The 22,926-nt window shown below is 36.9% G+C and overlaps 1 protein-coding gene across 5 annotated transcripts in view; it reads right to left on the bottom strand.

Moving 5' to 3' along the window:
- Positions 1-5,968: 5,968 nt before the first annotated feature.
- The window catches only part of LOC128030819 (histone deacetylase 9-B), a 54,011-nt gene continuing 37,053 nt past the window's right edge, over positions 5,969-22,926 (bottom strand). For 3 of the 5 annotated variants that reach the window (XM_052618829.1, XM_052618832.1, XM_052618833.1), the window contains 10 exons: positions 22,408-22,649; positions 22,160-22,310; positions 21,017-21,140; positions 19,568-19,689; positions 14,232-14,363; positions 13,423-13,538; positions 11,659-11,781; positions 10,184-10,379; positions 9,787-9,998; positions 5,969-8,095 (listed from right to left, as the gene is read on the bottom strand). In XM_052618829.1, coding sequence (XP_052474789.1) covers positions 7,796-8,095; positions 9,787-9,998; positions 10,184-10,379; positions 11,659-11,781; positions 13,423-13,538; positions 14,232-14,363; positions 19,568-19,689; positions 21,017-21,140; positions 22,160-22,310; positions 22,408-22,649 — 1,718 coding nt within the window. In that variant the 3' untranslated portion in view covers positions 5,969-7,795. Of the gene's footprint in view, positions 8,096-9,786; positions 9,999-10,183; positions 10,380-11,658; positions 11,782-13,422; positions 13,539-14,231; positions 14,364-19,567; positions 19,690-21,016; positions 21,148-22,157; positions 22,311-22,407; positions 22,650-22,926 lie in introns of all 5 variants that reach the window. The other 2 variants (XM_052618828.1, XM_052618831.1) reach the window with 1 other exon arrangement.

Raw genomic sequence — 22,926 nt, forward strand, 5'->3', positions numbered from 1 at the left:
CAACTAATCTTAACACCTACTTTATTTCCCTTGGCAGGAGTCTGTGTTTTTTTTTTTTTTATGGACTTCCATAAATGTTACAATTTCGATAATTAATATTTTGAGGCCTGTGGATAAAAAAAAATCATTTCCCATCTGCCAAAGTACCAGAACACAACCAGTGATGCAGGCATGTGTTGGCAGTGTCATGTGTGACACTTTAAGCATTCAATCGACATTCCTACGAGGCCTAAGCAAAATTCCAGTCAGAAGAATGTCAATCTCTCCGCTGATATGAATGAGACCCATACTGGAGCTCTGATTATGCAGGGGGCAGCTGTGGAAGAAAGCACCTGTTTCCTCGCCAATTCACAAAGTACTTGGCATTCGGTAAAATTTGTCATGTACCCTCAGGCCCTATGAGTTGGCGGTGCCAGCTGAGTTTCAAATTGTAAATAAGGGCCAGTGTTAACTGCAGTACATTGAGAACTGTGGCATCCAACGACTCAAATCAGTTGATCCCCGTTAATAAAGAGTCATTTCCCAGACTGGCATGCCATCGCCATCCTCACCAGAGATTGTGTTTCTGTCAAGATGGCTGTGTTAGCTTCATATCACCCCAGTTGATGTATAACTGCTTAGCATTCATAGCGACAAGATACACTACTGTTTGAAAGACTGGTGTCAGTTTTTTTTTTTTTTTAAGAAATTAATATTTTTATTGTAAGGATGCATTCAATTAATTAAGATTAAACAAAGATTTATTTCTGTTTCAAATAAATGTAGTTCTTTCTATTCATCAAAGCATCCTGAAATTGTATGTAGCATGGCTTCCACAAGAATATTACCGTAATCATCGCAACTTTTTTTCTTTTTCCTTTTTTTTTTTTTTTTTTTTTTTTTTTTTGAGCAGCAAATCAACATTATAGAGTGAATTCTTAAGGATCGTTTGACACTGTAGACCAAAGTAATGATGAAAATACAGCTTTGCCATCACAGGAATGAATTACAATTTAAAATATGTCAAAATAGGTCATCTGCGATAATTATTGACAATGTTACTGTTTTTACTATATTTCTGGGCAAATAAATGCAACGTTGGTAAGAATAAGAGACTTATTTCAAAAACATATTACAAATCTCACCAACCCCGAGCTGTTGAATGCTTTTCAGAAGTATAAGCAATACATATCTTTAAAACTGTTGTTTGGTGTGACATTACTGTATTTTGCACTTGTGGCGGAAAACACCAGGAGACAGCCTTTTAAAACTGTTTTTTAACCAAGGGTGTTGGGCAGATGGTGGGGGTGCTTAGTCGGCTCTGTTAATTCATGTAACAGATGTGAACACTCTTTACTCACACTGTTTATTTCTAAATGGGCTTGACTTTCACTTCCACAACAGAAGATTGATGGTGATTGTCTTTGCTTGGTCTTTGAATTCTTATTTATCATTGGAAACTAGTGGTGGTGTGAGCAAAAGCTTCGGCATCTATAGGGTACACATTTTTGGTAGGCCTCATCATGCTGTAATGGACGCCTGCAAATTCTAATGTCATTATATGCTTTGCTATATGAATGCAAAAGCACATATAGGTGTACAATACACCATATAGGCGTAAAAAAAAAAAAAATGTTATTATGAGTTTGGGTCTAATAGATTTATATTGCACCCTTGATGTGATGTCCAGCTATTTCAGCATTGCACAAAAAAAAAAAAAAAAAAAAAGTTTATCTCTGCCAACTTTGCCCCACTGAGTAAGACAAACCTGCTACATTTAATATAAGCTTCAGCACAAGAGAGGCGAACATGAACTTTACTGTGACTTTTATGGTACCCCAGTCTCGCAGTGACTTCAAGAGCAACGTAAAACACTGTCCCCACTGGTTACTCCTACCAGCTGTGTGATGACGTTATTTACACTCCTCGAGGGAGAATTGTGGTAGTGACAGTAATAGTGTTTTGGACCTGTGTTTCATGTTTAAAGAGTGAGGTTGCTGCACTACATGCCTGAGTTATCGGCCTTACCTTCCAAATGTTCTCCTCAGAGAGCAGTCACTGACATGTGGTGGATAATGAACACTTTTCTCTCCGCAGGCAGATTAAGGGAGTCATATAGGAACTTGTCATTCTCATCCTGCTGTACAAAATTGCTGCGAAAAAGGTCTGCGCTATCACCGAGTCATTGCGCAAATGCAACCAAACCTGACAAGTCCATTCATCATATTCCAACGAATAGTTTCAAAACTTTAGGGCAAGAAAAGTAATTTTATGCTGTGTGTGTGTATCTGACAGCAATGTGAGATTATGTACAGAAACAAGTTTCTATTTCAGTCTTGGCATTTCTATAATGAAGTATCACACTGGATACACTAGCTGTACACTAGATAGTGAAAATTTGCCACAATAATTTTAACAATACATTTGGAAAATAACTCAGAGAGTGAATACCTCAGAGCTGCTTTGCTGATTTGTAAGTCTGAGTTTTTTTTTTTTTTTTTTTTTGGTCTGAATCCCTGCGCTGTTTCTCTGTTCATCTACAGACACTACTATACACATGACAGGCTTGTGCATGAGTATCACATTGTATTATAACATACGCCTGAAAACACCAACAAGACGGATCCCTCAAAGAGAATTATAGTAGTATGATGATAAGTTTTGAAGTCAGAATGGAATGATTTTTAGTTTTATTAGGCCGCGGTGTCTGCAGCCTCTCTGCTCCATGATCACACAGGCTGCGAATGACACGTACAGGATTGAGCTGGAAGCGGGATAAAACTCACGTCGCCAGCAGCAAGCAAAAATCACAGACTTACGGGTCCTCTGGGTGCTGTTCTGACCGGCGGTGAATTCAAGCAACACTTACAAACATGTCCTGCCCAACTAAATCCAGAGGTCCCCAGCCAAAGGTCTGCTTTATGAGCCCTGGAGCACACACAGTAAGACTGGGAAGGAAGGAAAAATCAAATAAAAAAATGCCTGGCCATGCATATCAAAGTCTCGTTTTCTTTCTCCCCTTTTAATGTAACAGTCTTTAAATGTCAGTGAGTTAAAGGAATACTTTAATTTACTTTAGAATATTTTAATACTTTGAAAATTTGCTAAAAAAATTCTCGCTTTTCAAGAGCCATTCAATATGTAGATGAGTTTGTTTCTTCATCAGAACAAATTTGGAGAAATTTAGCATTGCTCGCCGATGAAACTATCAATGGTGGCATCAAAATGGGAGTCCAAACAGCTGATAAAACCAAGTTTTCATCATTTTGACGACACCGATTCACTGCAAAGGATCCATTAATGTAATGTTAAATTTTTCCAAATCTGTACACATTAAAAAGCAAACTCATTTACATCTTTGATGACCTGACAGAGAGTAAATTTTCAGCTAATTTAAATTTTCCAGTGAACTATTCCTTCAATTATTAAAGTTTACCTTAATAGTCTGCAGTGTTTCATTGGTTTTTAAGTGCCTCCGTTTTATTGTTGTTAGACTTTTTTGTCCAATCATATTTTACTCATATTGAATATACTCATATTGTTTGGTTGAAGTTTGTCAAACATTGTCAGTTTAAATGCAACACTTTTGTGGTGTGTTTGCATAATAAGAAAATAAAACATTTTATTATGTTACCCATAATGCTTGAACACACAAGCAAAAATGTTAAACTTAGTGGCAACATTTCAAACTGTTCTTAAAACAAAATTCTTAGCTATGATGTTGGACCAAAAACCTTCTTTGGCCCTCACGGATTGGAGTGCAGTCAGCTCTTCCCAGGGGAGCCCTTATCCCGGGCCACTGCTCTTCCTCACCCTCACCTATCAGCCCGACCAATCTGACTGTGAGATACAGCAGGTCCTGCACGCCGCCTGCTCTTTGAACGTCCCTTTCTCCATTCGCTTGCCTCATTAAACATGACAGGGAAGATCAATGCTTTTGGAGTCACGATAACGGGGTTGGATGACCCTGGCCAGTGAGACAGACAACATTTCTGTGGGTCAAAGTTATGGCAGCGTTTCTTCATTTTTAATCATTTAGGGTGGGGAACTGCAGTTCTCCCTAACAGCAAAGGGCGAGACAAGAGCTTGCTGTCCCAGTGTCTTACTCTCCTATTCTGGCTGCTTGCAATACACTGACGTCTACTGGATGAGGTCTTGACCATACAACGTGAAACGTTGCAAAACCGCCAAATAGCTTTGCATAATGGGTAATGATAACCCAGAATGAGCCACAGCGTCCCCATCAAGCAGTTACCACTCTTATATTTTGCTTTGCAGATATATTATATGTCTCATGATGAATCCAATGACAGAATTTCTCCATTGATGTGTTGCCCATGATCTGTCAGTTAAGCAAAGCATAGTTCATTGCCAGTCAATCACAGACAGCCAACTTGGAAGCATCCGAACAATTGCACGGCACACCATGTACATTTGGTTTGACAGGCTGCAAAAAATAACACCAGCACCGGGCCCTAGAGAACTGGGCATGGACGTGTCTCCAAAATAAATGATTCCACGCCAGAGAGGAGCCTTTACAGTTCACACTCCTTTTTATTTGATATATATTTGGATCCCGGGTGGGCGTTTTATTACTCTTTCTTGAAAAGAAATGTTTCCTTTACTGGCTGCCAGGACAGTCTCGGCAGTTTTGTATCACACCTTGAGTTTGGTTGTGGCAAATGAAAAGGACTAAATTAAATTAAAAAAAACACACATCTAATTCCACCATCTTACTGGCATCAGTACATTCACACCAATCCACTAAAGAAAAAAAAAAAAAAAACTTTTATGGACTGTGGACTGTCAGATACTAAGAATACTAGACTTTACTTTTTCCTATTCATCACACTGTAAAATGTGCCAAAAAAGTATTTCATATCTCATTAGTGTAAATCTTTGCTATATTTATTTGGTTAGATGATGCATTCATACCTGCAAGCTAAACTATGTTGACGCTTACTAAACAGCTAAATAAATTAATATATAAATCCTAATTTAACAAAAAAAGTTTACATTGATTTTTTGTAAGTGTTAAAGTGAATGGTAGATAAATATGCAAAGACAACTTAATAACAGGGAAAAAAATCCAAATTTTTGGAAGAAAGCAACATTTTATATATCTAAAAAAAATTAACTGAATAAACAGATTTATTTATTTTTCCTTGTCGTTAAAATATTTACATTTGCATGAGTTAGGACTTTCGGTTTGTCCGCCAGTGACATGTAAAGGGTGTGTGTCCATGAACTCTTTTTGACATCAGACATTAATTTTATACTTAATTAATTAATCTTGTAATAATAGAGCAAGAAATAATTATTTATATTCATTTATATGTCGATTTGATTATATTGATTAAATCTGATAAATCTGAGAATACTTTGTTTGATGTTCTGTAACATATGCCAAATAAACCTTTAGAACATCTCACATAAAATGGGCAATCGGTCATTAATACCGAACATTCAAGATAATAAGACCTGCAGCTCAAGTGTTGAAAAGATTTACCCCTTATTGTGATATTTGATATCAGTCCACCTCTCCTGATTCGAAATACTGAATAAAACACTTGAGATACGAGTTGTCCAAACTGAAATACACCAATACATCGACTATTACTGGTGGCACACTGCGTTTGGATTGCTGGTTCAGAGAATCGTCCGAGCTCTGGCTAAGCCTACCCTGCATAATTGGTTAAACTTGGCCTGGTCGCTTTAACCCAGGTTGTATATCACCGTCTTGAAGTTCACTTTATCTTAACAGCTTTAATGCAGACTTAGGGAACCTCTCATGTTCACTTCAAAGCCCCGTTCCGAAAGCCTTCAAAGTCAGAGACTGAAACCTCTGTATCGCCCTCGGAATCAGAAGCCGGACTCTGGCTAAGTGTGGGAAAGTTGGTCAGAGAGCAACTGCATTACATACTCCAATTCTGTTTATTTAGGAAATTCACTCATTAAACATACCCAGTGAAAAGACTGTCCAGAGAAGTACAGGATGGAAAAGAGCTTTATTTAAAAAAGGTGATCTGTGACAGAAGGAAACGTGTACTAAATGAGACACTCTATCGGTAGCCGACAGTTCTTATTAACATCCAGAACAGTGGAACAGACAACAGGAACGAAACAGGCCAGCTCAGGTTGACTCACAGGCTATTTCTAGACAGTGTGATGGCTCACGACAATGTTTTCCTCTTCGAGTTGTTTTATTTTTTCATGGTTTTCAGAGGATCTCAGTCACAAAACTGAACAGTTTTACACCAAATGCTTGAAATATAACAAAAAAGAAAAACACAGTAAAGATGGCTCGCCGACAAAGAATGACGATAGTACATTTCTTGAAACTATCAAGCAAGTTGAACCGAGTACTTCATGAAGACGAACAACGAATGGCAAAACTGCCTCAGGAGAGAACAGAACGATTACCTTTTTTTTTCTACCGAAGTAACATCAAGCCTGCATGTCGGGGTAAACACATCACGTGGGAATACAGAGGAAATGATTGGTTTTAAAAGGGGGCTCCCCCCGCCGTCTCCTCACTCACTTTGTAATTTACCTCAACAGTAAATCAGAGCTCACTTCTGGGCGCTCTGACTTCAGCGTGGAGTTGTCCTCTCCCAGCATTCCTGCGCTCATGAATCATTCCGATTCCTGGCTTCCACCAGGCATTTCCTCTACAACGCTCAGAATTCAGCAAGGCGCAGAGCTCACAATCCAGGACAGCCTTCGATTTGGGCCACGGGAGAACAGGGAACACAGAATGTCATTCTAGAGTTCGTTCGAACTGTCAAAGGAATATTCCAGGATTCAATAGAAGTTAAGCTTAATCGACAGCACTTAGCACAATATCGATTACTACACCAATGCAAAAAAATAACTAAGGCCGATTTGTTAACATACCATTTCAATAGTACGTAAACACTACGCTGTGTCATGTTAACATGATAGAAGTATGAAAATTTGCTTAATAACATTTTCAGTGCTAAGTTATATATTGAGTTTTACAACTTCTTTGCAAACAGAATGTCTAAAACCCAAGAACTTTATAGCTCAAATAATAGACAAATTTCAATAGAAAAATTAACTAACATTTGTAAAAAAATATTATATATATATATATATATATATATATATATATATATATATATATATATATATATATATATATATATATATATTTAATTTAATAAAAATTTTAATTTAAAAATATTATATATGTATCATTTTATTTTTTTATTTTATTATTATTATTTTTTTTGGTAATCGGCATTACCCTACAAATGCTGTCGACTGAGTTTAACCTGTGTTGAACCTAGAATAACCATTTTATTCTGTTGTTGTGTGGATTTTCATGGTTACTGACTTGTTTCCATACAATTTGGGAGTCTCCCAGCAAATGATGCAGTTTTTATATATGTATATACAAACTGTGACACATCTTTATAATAACATTCATAAAAAGCAAAGAAAGATCTCTAAGAAAACCATAGTGCCATGGGAAAAAATAAATCACATACATATTCTACAAGAGCTTCGAGTTTTCCAAAGGGTGGGTAGAAAGTAGAAAGGATTTCTTAAATTATCATTTCAACAAACAATCAAAAACGGCTTCTTAGCATTTAAAAGACCAAGTTAGCGAAATTCTCATCTTATTCAATTATGTACAAAACATACAACGCACAGTACAGAGATCACTTCACAAGTTCACGAATGAGATCAGTTCTGAAGCTCCCAAAGCAATGGCTCTGTGTCGTGTAAGCATGTCGCGTGTATGTTAGCCTGTGCCTTCGCGTGCGAGTGTGAAGACGCATCTGTCGTTTCATATCATGGCCTGTATCACCACCCTCCCTTTAACCTGGTGAATGTAGGAGCTCTGCTTGTCGGCCAGGCTCTGAGTGGCCATTGTCTCATCATCACTGGCATTGGGCTCCTCTTTCACCCTGATGACTGTGGGTGAAGCATAGATGTTGCTATCGGGACTGTGCTTCCGGATGACGCCACCAGAGGGCGATCTGTCCTGCTGCATGGCCTGGTTGTAAAAATCCTCTCCCTCTTCCTCCTCTGACTCCTGCAGGTGGGCGTTCGGCTGACGAAGCTGCTCAATTGATTTCGAAATCATCTGTGGGAGAAGGAAACATGATTTATTATCGGATGTTCTGTCAGATAATTGTTTCACTCAATGAGCCATTTATTGTCCTTATGCCAATTCAGGCAACACAAACTCATTCACAAGATGGAATAACAGCCAAACAGTGAGCCTCATATAAATATATCCTTTATATCTCCCACTAAAACCTGTAAGCGGATGCAAAATTACACAGGTGCCCTATTTATCGCAGGTAAAACATTCAGAAAGCTAATCCCTGATTTCTCAACATTCATGACCTAATTTCTCTCAGAAATCATTTATTGCTTCTAACAGTTTAGGGTTACAGACAGTCCAAAAATAGATTATTTACTTGTTAATAATTAGGAGTTGCTTATGAGTTGTTAATTACATATATGAGATTTGAATACATCTCTTCAGTGATTTCGGCATGTTTGAATTTCTGAATTAAAATTAATTTGGATATTTTTGGTTGGGTGTAAAAGTAGACCTGTCAGAGTGATACAACTGTCCAATGTCATAATGAAGAAAAAAGAGCTTAATTAAAATAATTAAATTCTTGAAAATGAATGCTTAAATAGTCTGTAATTACTTTTTATTATAGAAGAAAATTCAGCGAAACGCCAAATCAGAGAAATATAATGCAACCAACATGAAGAAACAAAAAATACAATATGAAATGATATCTCATAACTGTCTGAAGGTAAAACCATCCTAAAAATATCAGACTGACCATTAGTTCAGATTGTTAAATGTCATGTAATATGAAAAATCTTAAGTGTGCGAATTAATAATTAATGAATTTACTTTCCATAAAATGAAAATAATTATTTGCATACACTCGCATGTATTCAATGTGTAGGGTAAAATATTTTTCTTTTTTGATGGTTTAACCACATGACATTTTTAAGAATAAGTAAATTGAGACTTGCATGTTTCCAAATTCATATGGCACCAATATGAACACAAAGACTATATTCCTAAGAACCTGTTTTAAACAGCGTCTTATGCACTCTGCATGTAATACCATTTTTTGGATTTAAACATGAGTTGCTACAATTCAATTGATTTGAACATAAAAAAACAAATAAGTTAGCAAAAATCGAACTACATGACCCTAGTGACTAAGGCAATAACAATAAATAGCTAAAACAAGTGCTCTCTGGACACTTTTGATCTTCATGTCTGAAAATTGCACTTGTAACCTTGAATTTCCCACAGCATCCTCAGCAATAACAAGGCAGATCAATCTGCAAGCTCCCGCTAACAATGGAGTCTTTCACAGCGCCAGCCTCCCGTGTTGCTAACCTTGCATGTGCTGCAGAATAATTGCACTTAAACGGATGGCCAGGTCACGGCTGCCAGTGCACAGAAACACAAATATTTCCACAGGGGAACAAAAGTATGCATTCTATCCTCATTGGTCCCTATTTGAACTTGTCCCTGTGCAATTTTGTGGCGTTAGCATGCAACTGATGACTTAAGCTTTGCTAATTCAAGTGCTGCTTCTGAACCCAGAACAGGGTTTTCCCTAACATAACGGAGATGGGCTGTCCAACTTTAGCTCCCATGTGAACTGAATGGTATTTGAAGGAAAGTGTTTGTGCTTTAGGATAACAACGCAGTCATTCAGCTTCATCCTCATCTTCCCACAATAGCAGTAAAATGATCGTTGCACTGACAGGTTGGTTTAATGATTGTACCTTGTTGATGTGGACCTGTTGCTGGTACTGTTTCTGCTTCTCCAGAAAGTTCTGGTGTTGCTGCTGAATCACAAGTTGAGCTAGTGTGCTCTGGGGCAGCGGAGCCGATTGGGTTCGGTTTAAGGGCCGGTGACGAGGCAGGTTGGGTCGGGTGCTACTCGGAGAGCTTTCCATCACTGCCAGCGGAGAAGGAGGATGCACAGGACTTTGACCTATGTAACAAAATGTATGGATCTGGTGAACACACAAATCTAACAAGTTAAAAGTTTCACCCTCTCATTTCATTAAACGGAACTGTTCACCCTAAATTGAATCCTATTGAATTGAAACCACCTCTATTGAATCTTCTGAAGTATTCTGTAATAATCTTCTATATTGCAGGTTCTGATGTTCTCACCAGTAGAGAGGATCTTTTGGTGGCGGAGCTGCTCTTTCTGGAGGAGGTGCTGCAGGAGAGCTTGGTGGCTGCTGCTCACTTTGGTCTCCATAGCAACAGACAGGGGCACTGGACGCAGAAGTTGGGTGGTCAAACCCTGAATGACCGCTGATACGCCGCCCCCCTCAAAATGCTTCTCCTGGAGTCCTATAGCAGCCTGACAGGCGATAGAGAGGATATGGTCTATTTATTCCAACTGGTTTACTTTCAAATGTATTGAATTGTATTGATTCAAACCTCAGTGCTCTGAGAAACAAGGGGATATGTGCAATGGTCTTAGACGTCTCTTATAGCCAAATACAGTATATGTATGCAAATGTATTCATATCTTCTAGGTAGGGAGCGATTAACTATTTAAACTGCAAATTAACTCAAGATTAAATATTATTTGGAGCTACACTTGATTATTCTGGTTTGGCTGGACTTTAAACAGCAGTAATGGATGAGGTGACTGGGGAGGGCTGGAGTATAGCCGACACCAGACACTTAAGCACAATATTTATCTAAGGCCTATAAAATCCCCCAAGGTCAAAGGCCAGCACCCTGAGGCTACACATATCATCCAGTCAGCCAGTGATGGCGAGTCTTTCAACAGTCAAAGCAATGTGCAGCTGAGCCGAGACCATAAACTACATTTCTCCTCGTTTATCAGTGTAAACATCCACATTCAATTCAATGGAATTCAATCACTTTTGGTGACTCTAAATTGGAGTTTCAAAGAAACATAGATTAAACGCAAGTTTTTTCTAATAATATTCTGATTTCACCTTATAGTCGAGTGACAACTTGCATTAAGAGGGACAAAATAATATTAAAGTATACACAAATTCACACTATGTATTGCACTAAAACTATTCGCACTTAATACAATATGGAATTCTATATATCATATTTAATTTTAAGCAAAAAAATTGTTTAATTAAAGTTAAATAAATATATAAATATTTACATAATACATTAATGTTGTATACAAAAACATCAAAACTTTTTAATCATTCCAGATTGGTAAATTAATATCACACATTATCATTAATTGACAGTGAACTAACAGTTTTGTAAATATAATATATATATATATATACAATATTGTATAAATATTATTAATATTAATTGATATAGAGACATATGATATTTACACAAAAATAAAATCTGCAATATTTAAATATTATTTATATTATTTAAATTTTTACTAAAATATTATATAACGTAGTTTTGCACATAAGTGTTAAATCTCTTTTGAAAAGCATTTATGTCTGAATAAATTGACACACACACACACACACACTCGCTCCCTACAGCCGTACTCATTACAGTCTGATTGAGTGTTACAGAGTTCATAGGGAAGTTTTGTGTCATGTTGTTCATGCCAAAAAAACAGACTTTCTGTGAGCTGGCTTTAAGTTATGAAAGATGATGCATGTCTTTGGTTGACTTACACTGATGGGAGAAGAGGCAGCTGAGAGACCCAGGGTGATATTGGGCAGCGATGGAGACGTATAGAGATTTAACATAGACACTGAGCTTTCAGGCCCTAATAACCTCGGATGTGATGGCCACCGCTGTGATGGAAAGAGAGAGAGAGGGATGGAGGGATGGAGGGAAGGAAGGAGGGAGAGAGAAAGACAGATATTTTGAAATCCCACTATGGACCATTGGAAAGACCAACAGCAACAGAACAATAAACTTTAATGTACTAAAACGAATGACTGTTTTGTTCCTGCCACAGCAGAGCTGTAGAAGCTTAACGGATGGCCGTAAAAACCAAGGTCACAGAGAAGCCCACAAATGCAGAATCGCATTCCATTTGCTATGACTTCTCAAGCTGAACTGTATCAGAGAAAAACAGTCTCACTGCAGTACTACTGATCAGTTCTCGAATGTACTTCCTCCACCCAGTGGTGTGGCACATCAGCATGCGGCAGAGGGGCTGTACTGTTTTCCCTCCAATCCCTCCTGCCTATTCACTGACCTGTATGTGGATATCCAGCCTTATTTATCCCAGGGGACCAGTTCCCACTGAAAGAAGATCCCCAATGTAACGGATCACAAACACGGCTAGCTTTCGAAACTGGCGCGGTGTCTGCGGGTAGCATTGCTACGATCCATGAGATGTCAAGCTTATGTCAACACAACAGCGATCGGGCGTGTTTGTGTTGTTAACGTGTCTTCGGCTACCAGCGGCTGGTGGATCAATTAAGCTCCACCACCCACCACCTCGACCCTGGATCGCAAGCGCAATAAGCATTCCTTGTCGGCTATTGCATTGGAGGTTCATGGGAGTGTAAACAGTGGTGTTGAAGAATAACACAGCTGCTAAGCTGAGGCTTCACAGAGACGTGCCACATTTGCCCAGAATGCACCTCTTTGTGAGCAAAGTCCACAGGGCACCCAAGCCATGAGGCACCCAGGAAGTGACTCAGAGGGAGCTAATGAACTTGGGCAAAGGGGAGAAGTCCTACACATTCCTAAAGGAACAACTTGTTTATATTGGCACAAAATTTTGTGATTACATATCCACATGATTATGAAATCTATATGCATATTTATTAGTTAGTTAGTTAGTTAGTTAGTTTTGTGCCTATAATTTTGAAACTGATTATTTTAATATTTATAAATTGCCCCCCTTCACTTCCATTCTTAATTCCTCACTCTAAACCAGCACTTTTTTAAAAGAATAGGGGAGTTCGAATTAATTTAGTGGTGATTAATATACAATATATATGTTGATTGAGCTTAATCTGGAACCTGCACTCTATTTTGAAGGTTACTATTGAGAATATGCATAGGTGAGCACTGAACGTAACTTAATTTTGAGATATATCTGATCTTCTCTTTCTTGTCCTGAGCTTTACGAGAGCCGCAGGCAAAGAAAACCACATAGTTATGCCAGTAAAGGTTAGCGGTTCAGAGCAGGAGTTTTGTGGGAGGAAGTGAACTGACTCGTTATTGTCCGTGCTGGGAGCCGTTTTCATTGGAGCGAGACGGACAAAGCAGGTCACAGGCTGTAGAGACACAGTTGTGTTTTCATAGCTGCACGAGGACAGGCTGGGCATGTGTCGAGGAAATTTATGGGTGCAGCCAGGTGGCCGTCAACTTCTCTTTTAGTCGTACAGGTTTTAATCTTTCATGAAACTGCTGTGAGATAGCTTAACAGTTAATAGACTCTCGTACCTGTAATAAAACAAGTTTAATGTAAGTACCTCCGTACGTGTGGTGACTGGTAGTGAGGAGGGTCCGTTTTCAGCCCCCAAGGCACTGTAGGCCCCGTTGGGTGAACTGGGCCCTGATCCTGGTGCACTGCTGCTGGCTGTGGATTCTGGGCGAGATTCATTTAAACAGACATGAGTGTAAGAATAGACAACATCCATAATATCATTTATAAACTGCACAGATCTAATTTAAAGTCAACTGTAAATTACAGGCATATTTACCTGCACTTTCAATACATATCTTTGTCATTGTGCAACACTGCTATTTGAATATTTCAGATTTTTAATGAACCTTGTTTCTTCATTATGGTAACAGGACCGTTGTTCCAGCCTGTCCCCCCCCCCCCACCCCCCCAAAATATATATTGCAATTTTTTAATCTATCTATATATTTTAAGCGATATTGACTGGTATCTGGCTGGCAGCAATAGGATTATGTCGCATTTGGCATATTTACATTTACTGGATTTACTGGCTGACAATCTTGCCACCGTGCTTCCAAAGCCAACCACCAACTGCTGCCACTGATACATTAGAAATACACAAGTGACTGAAACACCATGGAAAAAATCATTCGACCGGCCAAGGCTCAAAACCACATTGGATGGTCCTCTGGATGACACCTGCCAGAGCAGCTGTTACATAACAGCATCATTACACTGAGCTGCACACACAGTGGACGGCTGCTGTGGTTACTGGAGAGAAACCGACAGCGAACAGTCAACTGGTAGAAGGTCTTTTTGTTTATGCCCCAGGCACGTCGTCAAATATTTAGATGCATTATGGGATGGCACTCCTACCCAGAAGCTCCAGGGCTCTCTTTTTGAAGGGTGTCATGATGCTCCCCTCCTTCCTCCTGAGAAGCGGGCTGCTCCTCCTCTCTGCAACCTTCTGCTTTAACCTGGACCGCACCTTCAGATTGGGCTCTGAGACTGGAGAGAAAACATTAATAACGCATGTTAATCACATATCCAGAACCCGAACTGTTTAGTGTAATCTTTTTTCAGCCAAGTGTTGTTATGGAAATGTTTTGATGCATTTGTAGCTATGCGTGTCAGAAAGTAGGAGAGGGGAATCCACATCCTTGTGTAGTAGCATTCCTGTTCTGTGATGTTAGAGGACTGTGATTAGATCTGTGGGCATTTACAGATTGTTTTCAAAGATCATAGTTTCCTCATCATCTGGAGGAAATCAGCCTGAGCAAGGTGAAAAAAAAAAAAAAGATTTGCAAGAGTCAGGCTGACCATACACTGTGAAAAAATTATGTTCAGAAAAATAAGAAAGAATACCTTTTTGATTATATTATATTATATTATATTATATTATATTATATTATATTATATTATATTATATTATATTATATTATATTATATTATATTATATTATATTTAAAAAAATACTTTGTATATAAATTAACATTTAGGGTCAGAAAGATTTCTTTATCAAAGAAAATATACTTTTATTAAGCAAAGTTGTTAAACTGATAAAAAAAATATATTATATTATATTATATTATATTATATTATATTATATTATATTATAAAAATACTTTGTATATAAATTAACATTTAGGGTCAGAAAGATTTCTTTATTAAAGAAATTATTATTTTATTCAGCAAAGACGTTCAACTGATAAAAAAAAAACAAAAGTCATTTAATTTATAATTTTACACATGATTTCAATTTCAACTTACTGTTGTTCTTGTGCTCATCAAAGAAAACTGAAAAAACGTAATCTTCCATTAAAAAAAAATAAAAAAGTGTCTTGAGCACCAATCAGAATGAATGATTTCATTATAATATTTCATTTTCACATTTTGATATATTTATTTTTAATAAATGTATTTGACAAAACCACAGTTTTTACTATTATTTATTTTTAAACGATATATAATTCATCGAAATAAATTATTATTTATCACATTAATATTCCAGATATTATTAATATGCAAAACATAATAATACTAGAATAATACTTATAGCCACTCTAATTCATTCAATCTACAGATCTTTAATGAGGTCAACTATAAAATGTACATGCGCTCAAGAGTTCAGCAGTGTTTATTTGTAGAGGGTTTTTTCATAGTTAGTATAATAGTTCATAAATTAACAGACAAATTTGATGTTAACAGATGTTTTGGTGAGTCAATGTAGCATGTCACACCCGGCCTATCCAAAAATATATTCATGCAAAATGTGCAAAAAAAAGACTGCAAGTGAAGTGAAATTTACATGATTATATCAAATGACACCCTATGGAGTATTTTGTCATCATTTAAGTTTTGTTGAATTATGGAGAAGTGTCTGTTTATATGATGTGTAGTCATCTGTTTCTAAACAACTCTGTGATGGGAAGAGCGTGAGTAAGCCAGCCACCCACATACAGTGCCTCCCTTTGGGAAACACCCACATTACAACTAGCAGCCAAATATACAGAAATTTGGTCTCATTATTATGAGTGGCATTTTATTTTTTCCCCTCAGTTCCCCATGGTGCAATGGTAACACTACCATCCAGTGTGAGCAACTTATAATCTAGATCAGTGGTTCTCTACTGGTTTTGCTTTACAAGCTAAAATGGACATAACATTGGCAAACCAACAACAATACAAAACTTGTTTAGCAAGAGAAGATGCATATGACACAGACACACACACACACACACACACATACATATACATACATTTATATTACAATCAACAAAACCAATTTAGATTTTATGCAGTTACACTTTTTGGGGCCAATGCACATTATACTGTATGAATATTTACAAAAATAGTTTAGATGAATGAAAAAAATGATCAAATATATAATAAATAATTTATAAGAAAAAAATCGCATTGATTGAAAATGAAATGCATATATTAAATGATAAATAATAATTGATAATTATTTTATTATACACAATATTGAAAAAAATAATAAATAAATAACTTATTAATTTACCATTTAATATATATATATATATATATATATATATATATATATATATATATATATGATAGGTAAAAATTGATAGCCTGAATGCACTGTAAGTCGCTTTGGATAAAAGCGTCTGCTAAATGCATAAATTTAATGTAATTTCTAATTCAAAATATATATATATATATATATATATATATATATATATATATATATATATATATATATATATATATATATATAGGTTTCATTCACTTATTGTTATTAAATAATAATAAATTTTCAAAATACTGCCTTTTAAATGCTGACAAGTATGTGATTAGATGTATTTTATTAATTTTTTTACAGTTACAGATTTTTCTTATTTTAGAAGAGTATTGCTGCCATGCTAAGACCCTTGAGATGTTGTCATACTAAAAAGACATTTGACCAAATGGATTTGACCATATAGGATGACTTGGTATGAGAAGTGCGAGTCAAGGGAAGACACAGCTGAAAGTAATAGTCCGAGAGGAGAGAACGAGAGGGAGAGAACTGGGCCCCAGACTGGGCTGCTATTTCAAGGATCTTCAGAAGCAAAATCAGTACTGTCTGCTCCCATCTAACAGTGCACTAATGGGATGTAAATCCCGCTAGTGGAGTGGGCTGAGAGCGAGCTGCAGGGAGCCCTCTCCAAACAGCCTTGCACCCCACACTGTCCTGATTGCCTGCTATTTTTATCCAGCGCTACAGCCTGTCACCACGGGAATGCTACCCTATTGCTGTGGAGGTGGAAGAGTGATTGTTGGTGGGTTTAGTAGGAGGCTGTGATCGTGATCCCATGGGAGAACACATCACTCTACGCCACAACTATGGGAAAAAACTGCAGCCATCACTCTGACAGCACGACAGGCCTGACACCTGCTTGATTTTTCCTCGCACTGACATACGGCCTGGAACCAGAAGCCAAGTCAAACAGGAATATGTATGAGGCAAAGACTTAACAGGCCCATAAATCAATCATATTATTACATTTGAAAGCAGCGCTGGAAGGCACATACTGCTGAGGTCTGTTTATTGTGTTGTCTCAACCCAAAAACAAAGTTCCCTTCAGAGTCGTGTGGCTTAGTATGAGTCCGAGAAATGACCAAAAAACATCATATCTCATAAGAAATAAGTTTACTCTCATAAGTAAAAATGGCTAAATAAAGAAAACACAGTTGCTGGTTGTTAGCTATGGTAACTTAATTAATGCATGGATGTACAGTATATATATTTTTTATTATATATAATATTTAACTTTAAATACCTGTCATAAGGCCAAATATTTACTTTATATTTCAATTTAGAAAAGATACACAAAATACAGTCTCATGACTGGTAAGAAGTTTTTCTGACATGTCGGCGAAAAAAATTACTCTTTGAGAGCATGCATATATATATATATATATATATATATATATATATATATATATATATATATATATATATATACAATATTGTTCATTTATCAGTGAGGCATTTCAATTTCAGTGCTTCTCTAGTTTTGGTGCATATTTTGCATTTCATTTGAAGAATGGCTTAGTCAAACTTTCTAAAGGCAACATTTATTTGCACACACCTGATCCCGCCTGCAGCCTCTCTGATACCTTTTTCTCTCATTAGTAAAAATACAAACACCTGTTTACCCAGGAGACCAGGACTATATTATGCAACATGCATAACCATATTACTTCATAATTGCATCTCGGTTCATTTTTCTTTTTTTCCCTCTTCCCACATCCCTCCATCTCCGGTGGGGAATAATGGCTTGATGTAATAAAGCAAGCCTGGTCTGAAGGCCCAAAATATCCACCTTTCAAAACACACAAACTAAAATCTGTCTCATCTCAGCTGCACCTGCTCCACATGTTTGATATCTGGGTCAAGACTAAGAAGGTTTTTCTTCTCTTCAATAAGCTGGACTATTCCTGCCAGCAACAGTGCGACGTGCCACCACACAGATCTTTTCCAGTCCAGATCGCAGCACACAGAAGATACGTGGTGAGTACTGATCATGATGTGATGATTTGGAGGAAATAGGAGTTAATGAATCATTATGACAACTAACAAGGGTAACAAGTCAGGCAAAAGAACAAGAACTAAACGCAAGAAGTGAACACAGAAACAAAGAGAAACAGAAGATACACTTCAATATAAAAGTCCTTGGCATTAAACAGGGCAGCACACGACATGAAAACATGACCAAAACCACATGACGGTGTGATAGGGACTATGTGATATTTGTAAGTTATCATAACAGCAACAGCTCAAGGCCTCTCTCCCTCCCTCTCTCTCTCTCTCTCTCTTTATTTTTATTTTTTTTCCATAGGACTGCCATTGCTTTCTCAGCAGGCAGTTTGGATCCCCTTCCGCTCTTTTTAGTTCTCCGGATATTTGCTTGTTTTCAGTGGAGCGAAGCAGAAATTGATGATGAAAATTGGAGGTTACTGTTCAAAAGCTAAGACAATAAACACATCTCTTTCATGTGTCAATAAAGTGCTTATTTAAACAGAAGAACCTACATAATTACCTTAGATTAGTTTACACTTGGCAGACACAGTCCGCATAATTTAGAATTAAACCTCACTTGCCTGATCCCTAAATTATGTAAATACACAACATGCCAACCCATATGGTAAAGCATTTAAGCAGGTATAATTGTTTACCGTCATAATTCATAGGGGCACAAAGGGGAAGGAATGTAATGTAATTTCCGTGACTTAACAGCACAGTTATGAACAGTTCATCCTTTGCAAGGACTCATGACTGGCCAGTCAAGTGGGAGTCATAACTCAAATTAATACTGATTTCCTACAAGACTCCCTCTAACACTGAGTCAACAAACCTGTGGTGTTTTCTGTGAAAAGTCAAGGATTTTCTAAATAATTAAAGCCTCTGATATAGCTGAAAATTATATACCTTTAGAGTTTTAGGACATTTGTGGCACTATAGCATGCCTGGAGGAAAAGAAATCCCTAAAAAAATAATGCAAATGTGAGCTTATGCGACGCCACTCAAGTGATCCTGTGATTCTGAGAAATCCTAACACTCCTCCTATGTTTCATAAGGCATTAGCTTATCATCAAAAACTGAAATTAAATATAATCTGTAGTGTTTCTTGAATGCAACGCACTGTATGGTGATATTACAAAACAATAGTGACAGTTTTAAGAGGCCAACTTTTAGAATCCTACCTGTCTTCCTCAAAGGAAAGTCGTCCCGGGAGTCTTGTGGGGATGGCAGAGAGATCTTGCAGGAGGAGGACGCTCCTCCCAAAGGAGGTGAACTTTGCTCCAGAGAGGTGTGATGGGAGGCCCTGAACAGAAAGAAGATGCAAACTGAACTCCTGAACTTACTTGATAGTCATAAATACAGCTGACAGCTCTTCTGTGCTCTAATACCATCCACCTTAGTATCACATTACTGATTATTAATTAAAATCACCTTAATTTTATTACCTTGGAAAGTCTGAAATCTAGTCTTGTGTTTAATTATTTTATACATTTTATGTACATTTTACTATATTTAAATGCACTACCATTCAAAAGATTTGAGTTAGTAAGTCTTTTTAAAAATATTTTTTTTTTAAAAACTTTTATTTATATCTATTTTAAATAAATTATGTTCTTTTAAACATGCTATTCATTAAAGAATCCTGGGGGAGGGACTGCATATTAAAGGAACACTCCACTTTTTTTTGAAAATAGGCTAATTTTCCAACTCCCCTAGAATTAAACAGTTGAGTTTTACCATATCCCAATCTATTCAGCCAATCTCTGGGTCTGGTGGTAGCACTTTTACCTTAGCTTAGCATAGATCATTGAATCTGATTAGCAGTTAGCATTTCGCTCCAAAATGACCAAAGAGTTTTTATATTTTTCCTATTCAAAACTTGACTTTTCTGTAGTAACATTGTGTACTAAGGAAAATGAAAAGTTGCGATTTTCTATGCTGATATGGCTAGGAACTATACTCAAGGAATTTTGCTGCCATGCCATGGGTGCAGCAGGCGCAGTGATATTACGGAGCGCCAAAAAATAGTCCCCAGCAACTACACAAACTAGCTAGGATTATTTTCAGGCGCTGCATAATATCATTTCGATATTAAACAGTACATGATGTACCTACAGAAGAGTAAAGTTTTAAATAGGAAAAATATAGAAACTCTTTTGTCATTTCTAAGCGAGATGCTAACGGTCTAATCAGATTCAATGATCTATGCTAAGCTAAGCTAAAAGTGCTACTGCCAGATTGCTGACAGACATTGTGACACTCAAGACTGAAATAATAGCAACTGAAAATTCAATAAATTATATTTTAAAATATATGCACGTGGTAAACAGGTAATTTGCAATAATATTTCATAATATTATTTATCATTTTAATGTATGTTTGTTCAAAGAAATGCAGCCTTGGTGAGCATAAAAGTCTTCTTTGAAAAACATTACAAATTTTACAGACTCCAAACTTTTAAATACTGAATAATATTTAGATTTATCTATTAGCATATTACATTTTCAAATAGTATTTAAAGTTTGTGCTATCAGTGTGCGACATCTATTTAAAATGAGAAGTCTGAAATAAAGTTCAGCTCATTGAAAACAGTAAATTAAAATGGTTTGAGGTTTGTGAAGGTTACTTACGTGTACCACAGTTTGGAACTCTGTGTGACTTTTGGGGGGACCCCATTAGATGTACCGTCTTTGGTGGATTTACTCAACAGAAACTCTTGGAGTTTCTGCTTGACCTCATTGCTGGCCACTGCACCTGTCACACCAGGAGATGCACACATGGAAGCCATGAGCATCCTGGGGTTTCTTCAAATTATATTTAGATTAATAAATCTGAGACATTCCTGACAGGGTTTGTCTAACATTCTGTGGTTCGCGTGAGACAGTCACTGTAAACAGAAAGAATGTTTGGCCTCTTCTCAAGGTCAGAGAAATTACTGTATTACTGCCATTCCCAAACACAGCAGGATCGGCCTCAAACAATAGCATCTCTCCTACACATTCACCCACACACTCTTCTCAAAAGTTCCAGTTCAGATGCCTCCATAATACCATTGGCTAAACATTTTTAAGCACCTTTAAACAAATGAAGGAATATCTCCCTCTTCTGGACAGCAGGAGTGAAGCACTCTTGAAGGCTATTTTTAAGGTGAAAGTTGCAAAATGTAAGTTGTAATTAATCTATTTGTGAGTAAATTGTATGAAACCTGTCAAGATTCATACTCAGTCCTATTTCTCATTAACAATCAAAAGACACAAATAAGAAATTATGTCTGTAAGTGTGTGTGTGTGTGTATTTAAATATATACATATATATACACATATCAATCAAGAGTTTAGATGCAAAAGCCCCTATAAGTGCCATCTGAAATTTTCATCAAAAATTTGGATTTTCATCAGGCTCCTATATTTATGTTCAGTTATTTCACTTTAATAGCCTGGAAAAGGACATGCACATTGCCATTAAAGTAGAATGACTCAACCAAAGCATAGGAGCTTGATAAAAGTCCTAATTTTAGATGAAAATTTCAGATGACATTTAGAGGCTTTTGCATCTGATCTCTTCATATATATATATATATATATAAACTGTGTGTGTGTGTTTGTGTATATATTGAAATGTTTATATATATATATATATATATATATATATATATATATATATATATATATATATATATATAGAAACTGTGTGTGTGTGTGTGTGTGTGTGTGTGTATATGGTCAGTTTCATGTTTGAGTGTTGTGTGGGTGATCATGATGATGAGCTCTTACTCTCTCTGCTCTTCTCTCTGTTTCGGAGGACCAGGACTTGTTGTTCACGGCGATGTCTCTCCAGTTCTCTCTCCTGACTCTGTAGCTCTAGTTTCCTCTCTTTCTCCAGCTGCTCTTGTTGTTGCTTCATAGCAAGTAGTTCCTGCTGCAGCTGAGAAGCAGATTTACGTTTATTTATCAAGCTGGACTGTATGGTTGTATTGTACTTGTGGTGCTGCGTCCACACATTATGTCAGTAGGGTTGGTACCTTCAAATGCTCTTGTATCTGGGCCTGATGCTGGCGAACCAGGTTCTCGTGCTGCTTCTGGAACTCAGTGATGAGTAACTGTTTCTGAAGCTGCTGCTGTTTCTGAATTAGGAGCAGCTCTTGTTGAAGCTGTCTTTCCCACACAGTAGGATCTGAGGCCGAAACCTGCATCCTAACGTCTGTACGTAGGTCCAGTGGGGAGCCCGGATCAAGAGCCAGTGGAACCTCTGGCTTAATGTCCACTGAGAAAAAAGCAAGTGAGAATAGGAGGATTTAGTACAAATGTCTCTGATTATTATGAATCATTCAGAGATATTTGAGCTATCAGTTATACATACTAATTTTGTCTTGAATACATACTAATATCTCTTGAAATTCTAAATATTGGAAAAGCCTAAATGTGTCATGCTGTGACCAACAAAGTCAGGTGGGGAGATAAAAAAAAAAACATAAAACAAATATTATGTCATATCAGATCATATCAAATTTGGGATTTTCAATGACAAATCAAGACCTGAC

The sequence above is a fragment of the Carassius gibelio genome, chromosome A16 (genome assembly GCF_023724105.1).
Source record: "Carassius gibelio isolate Cgi1373 ecotype wild population from Czech Republic chromosome A16, carGib1.2-hapl.c, whole genome shotgun sequence".
NCBI lineage: Eukaryota > Metazoa > Chordata > Actinopteri > Cypriniformes > Cyprinidae > Carassius > Carassius gibelio.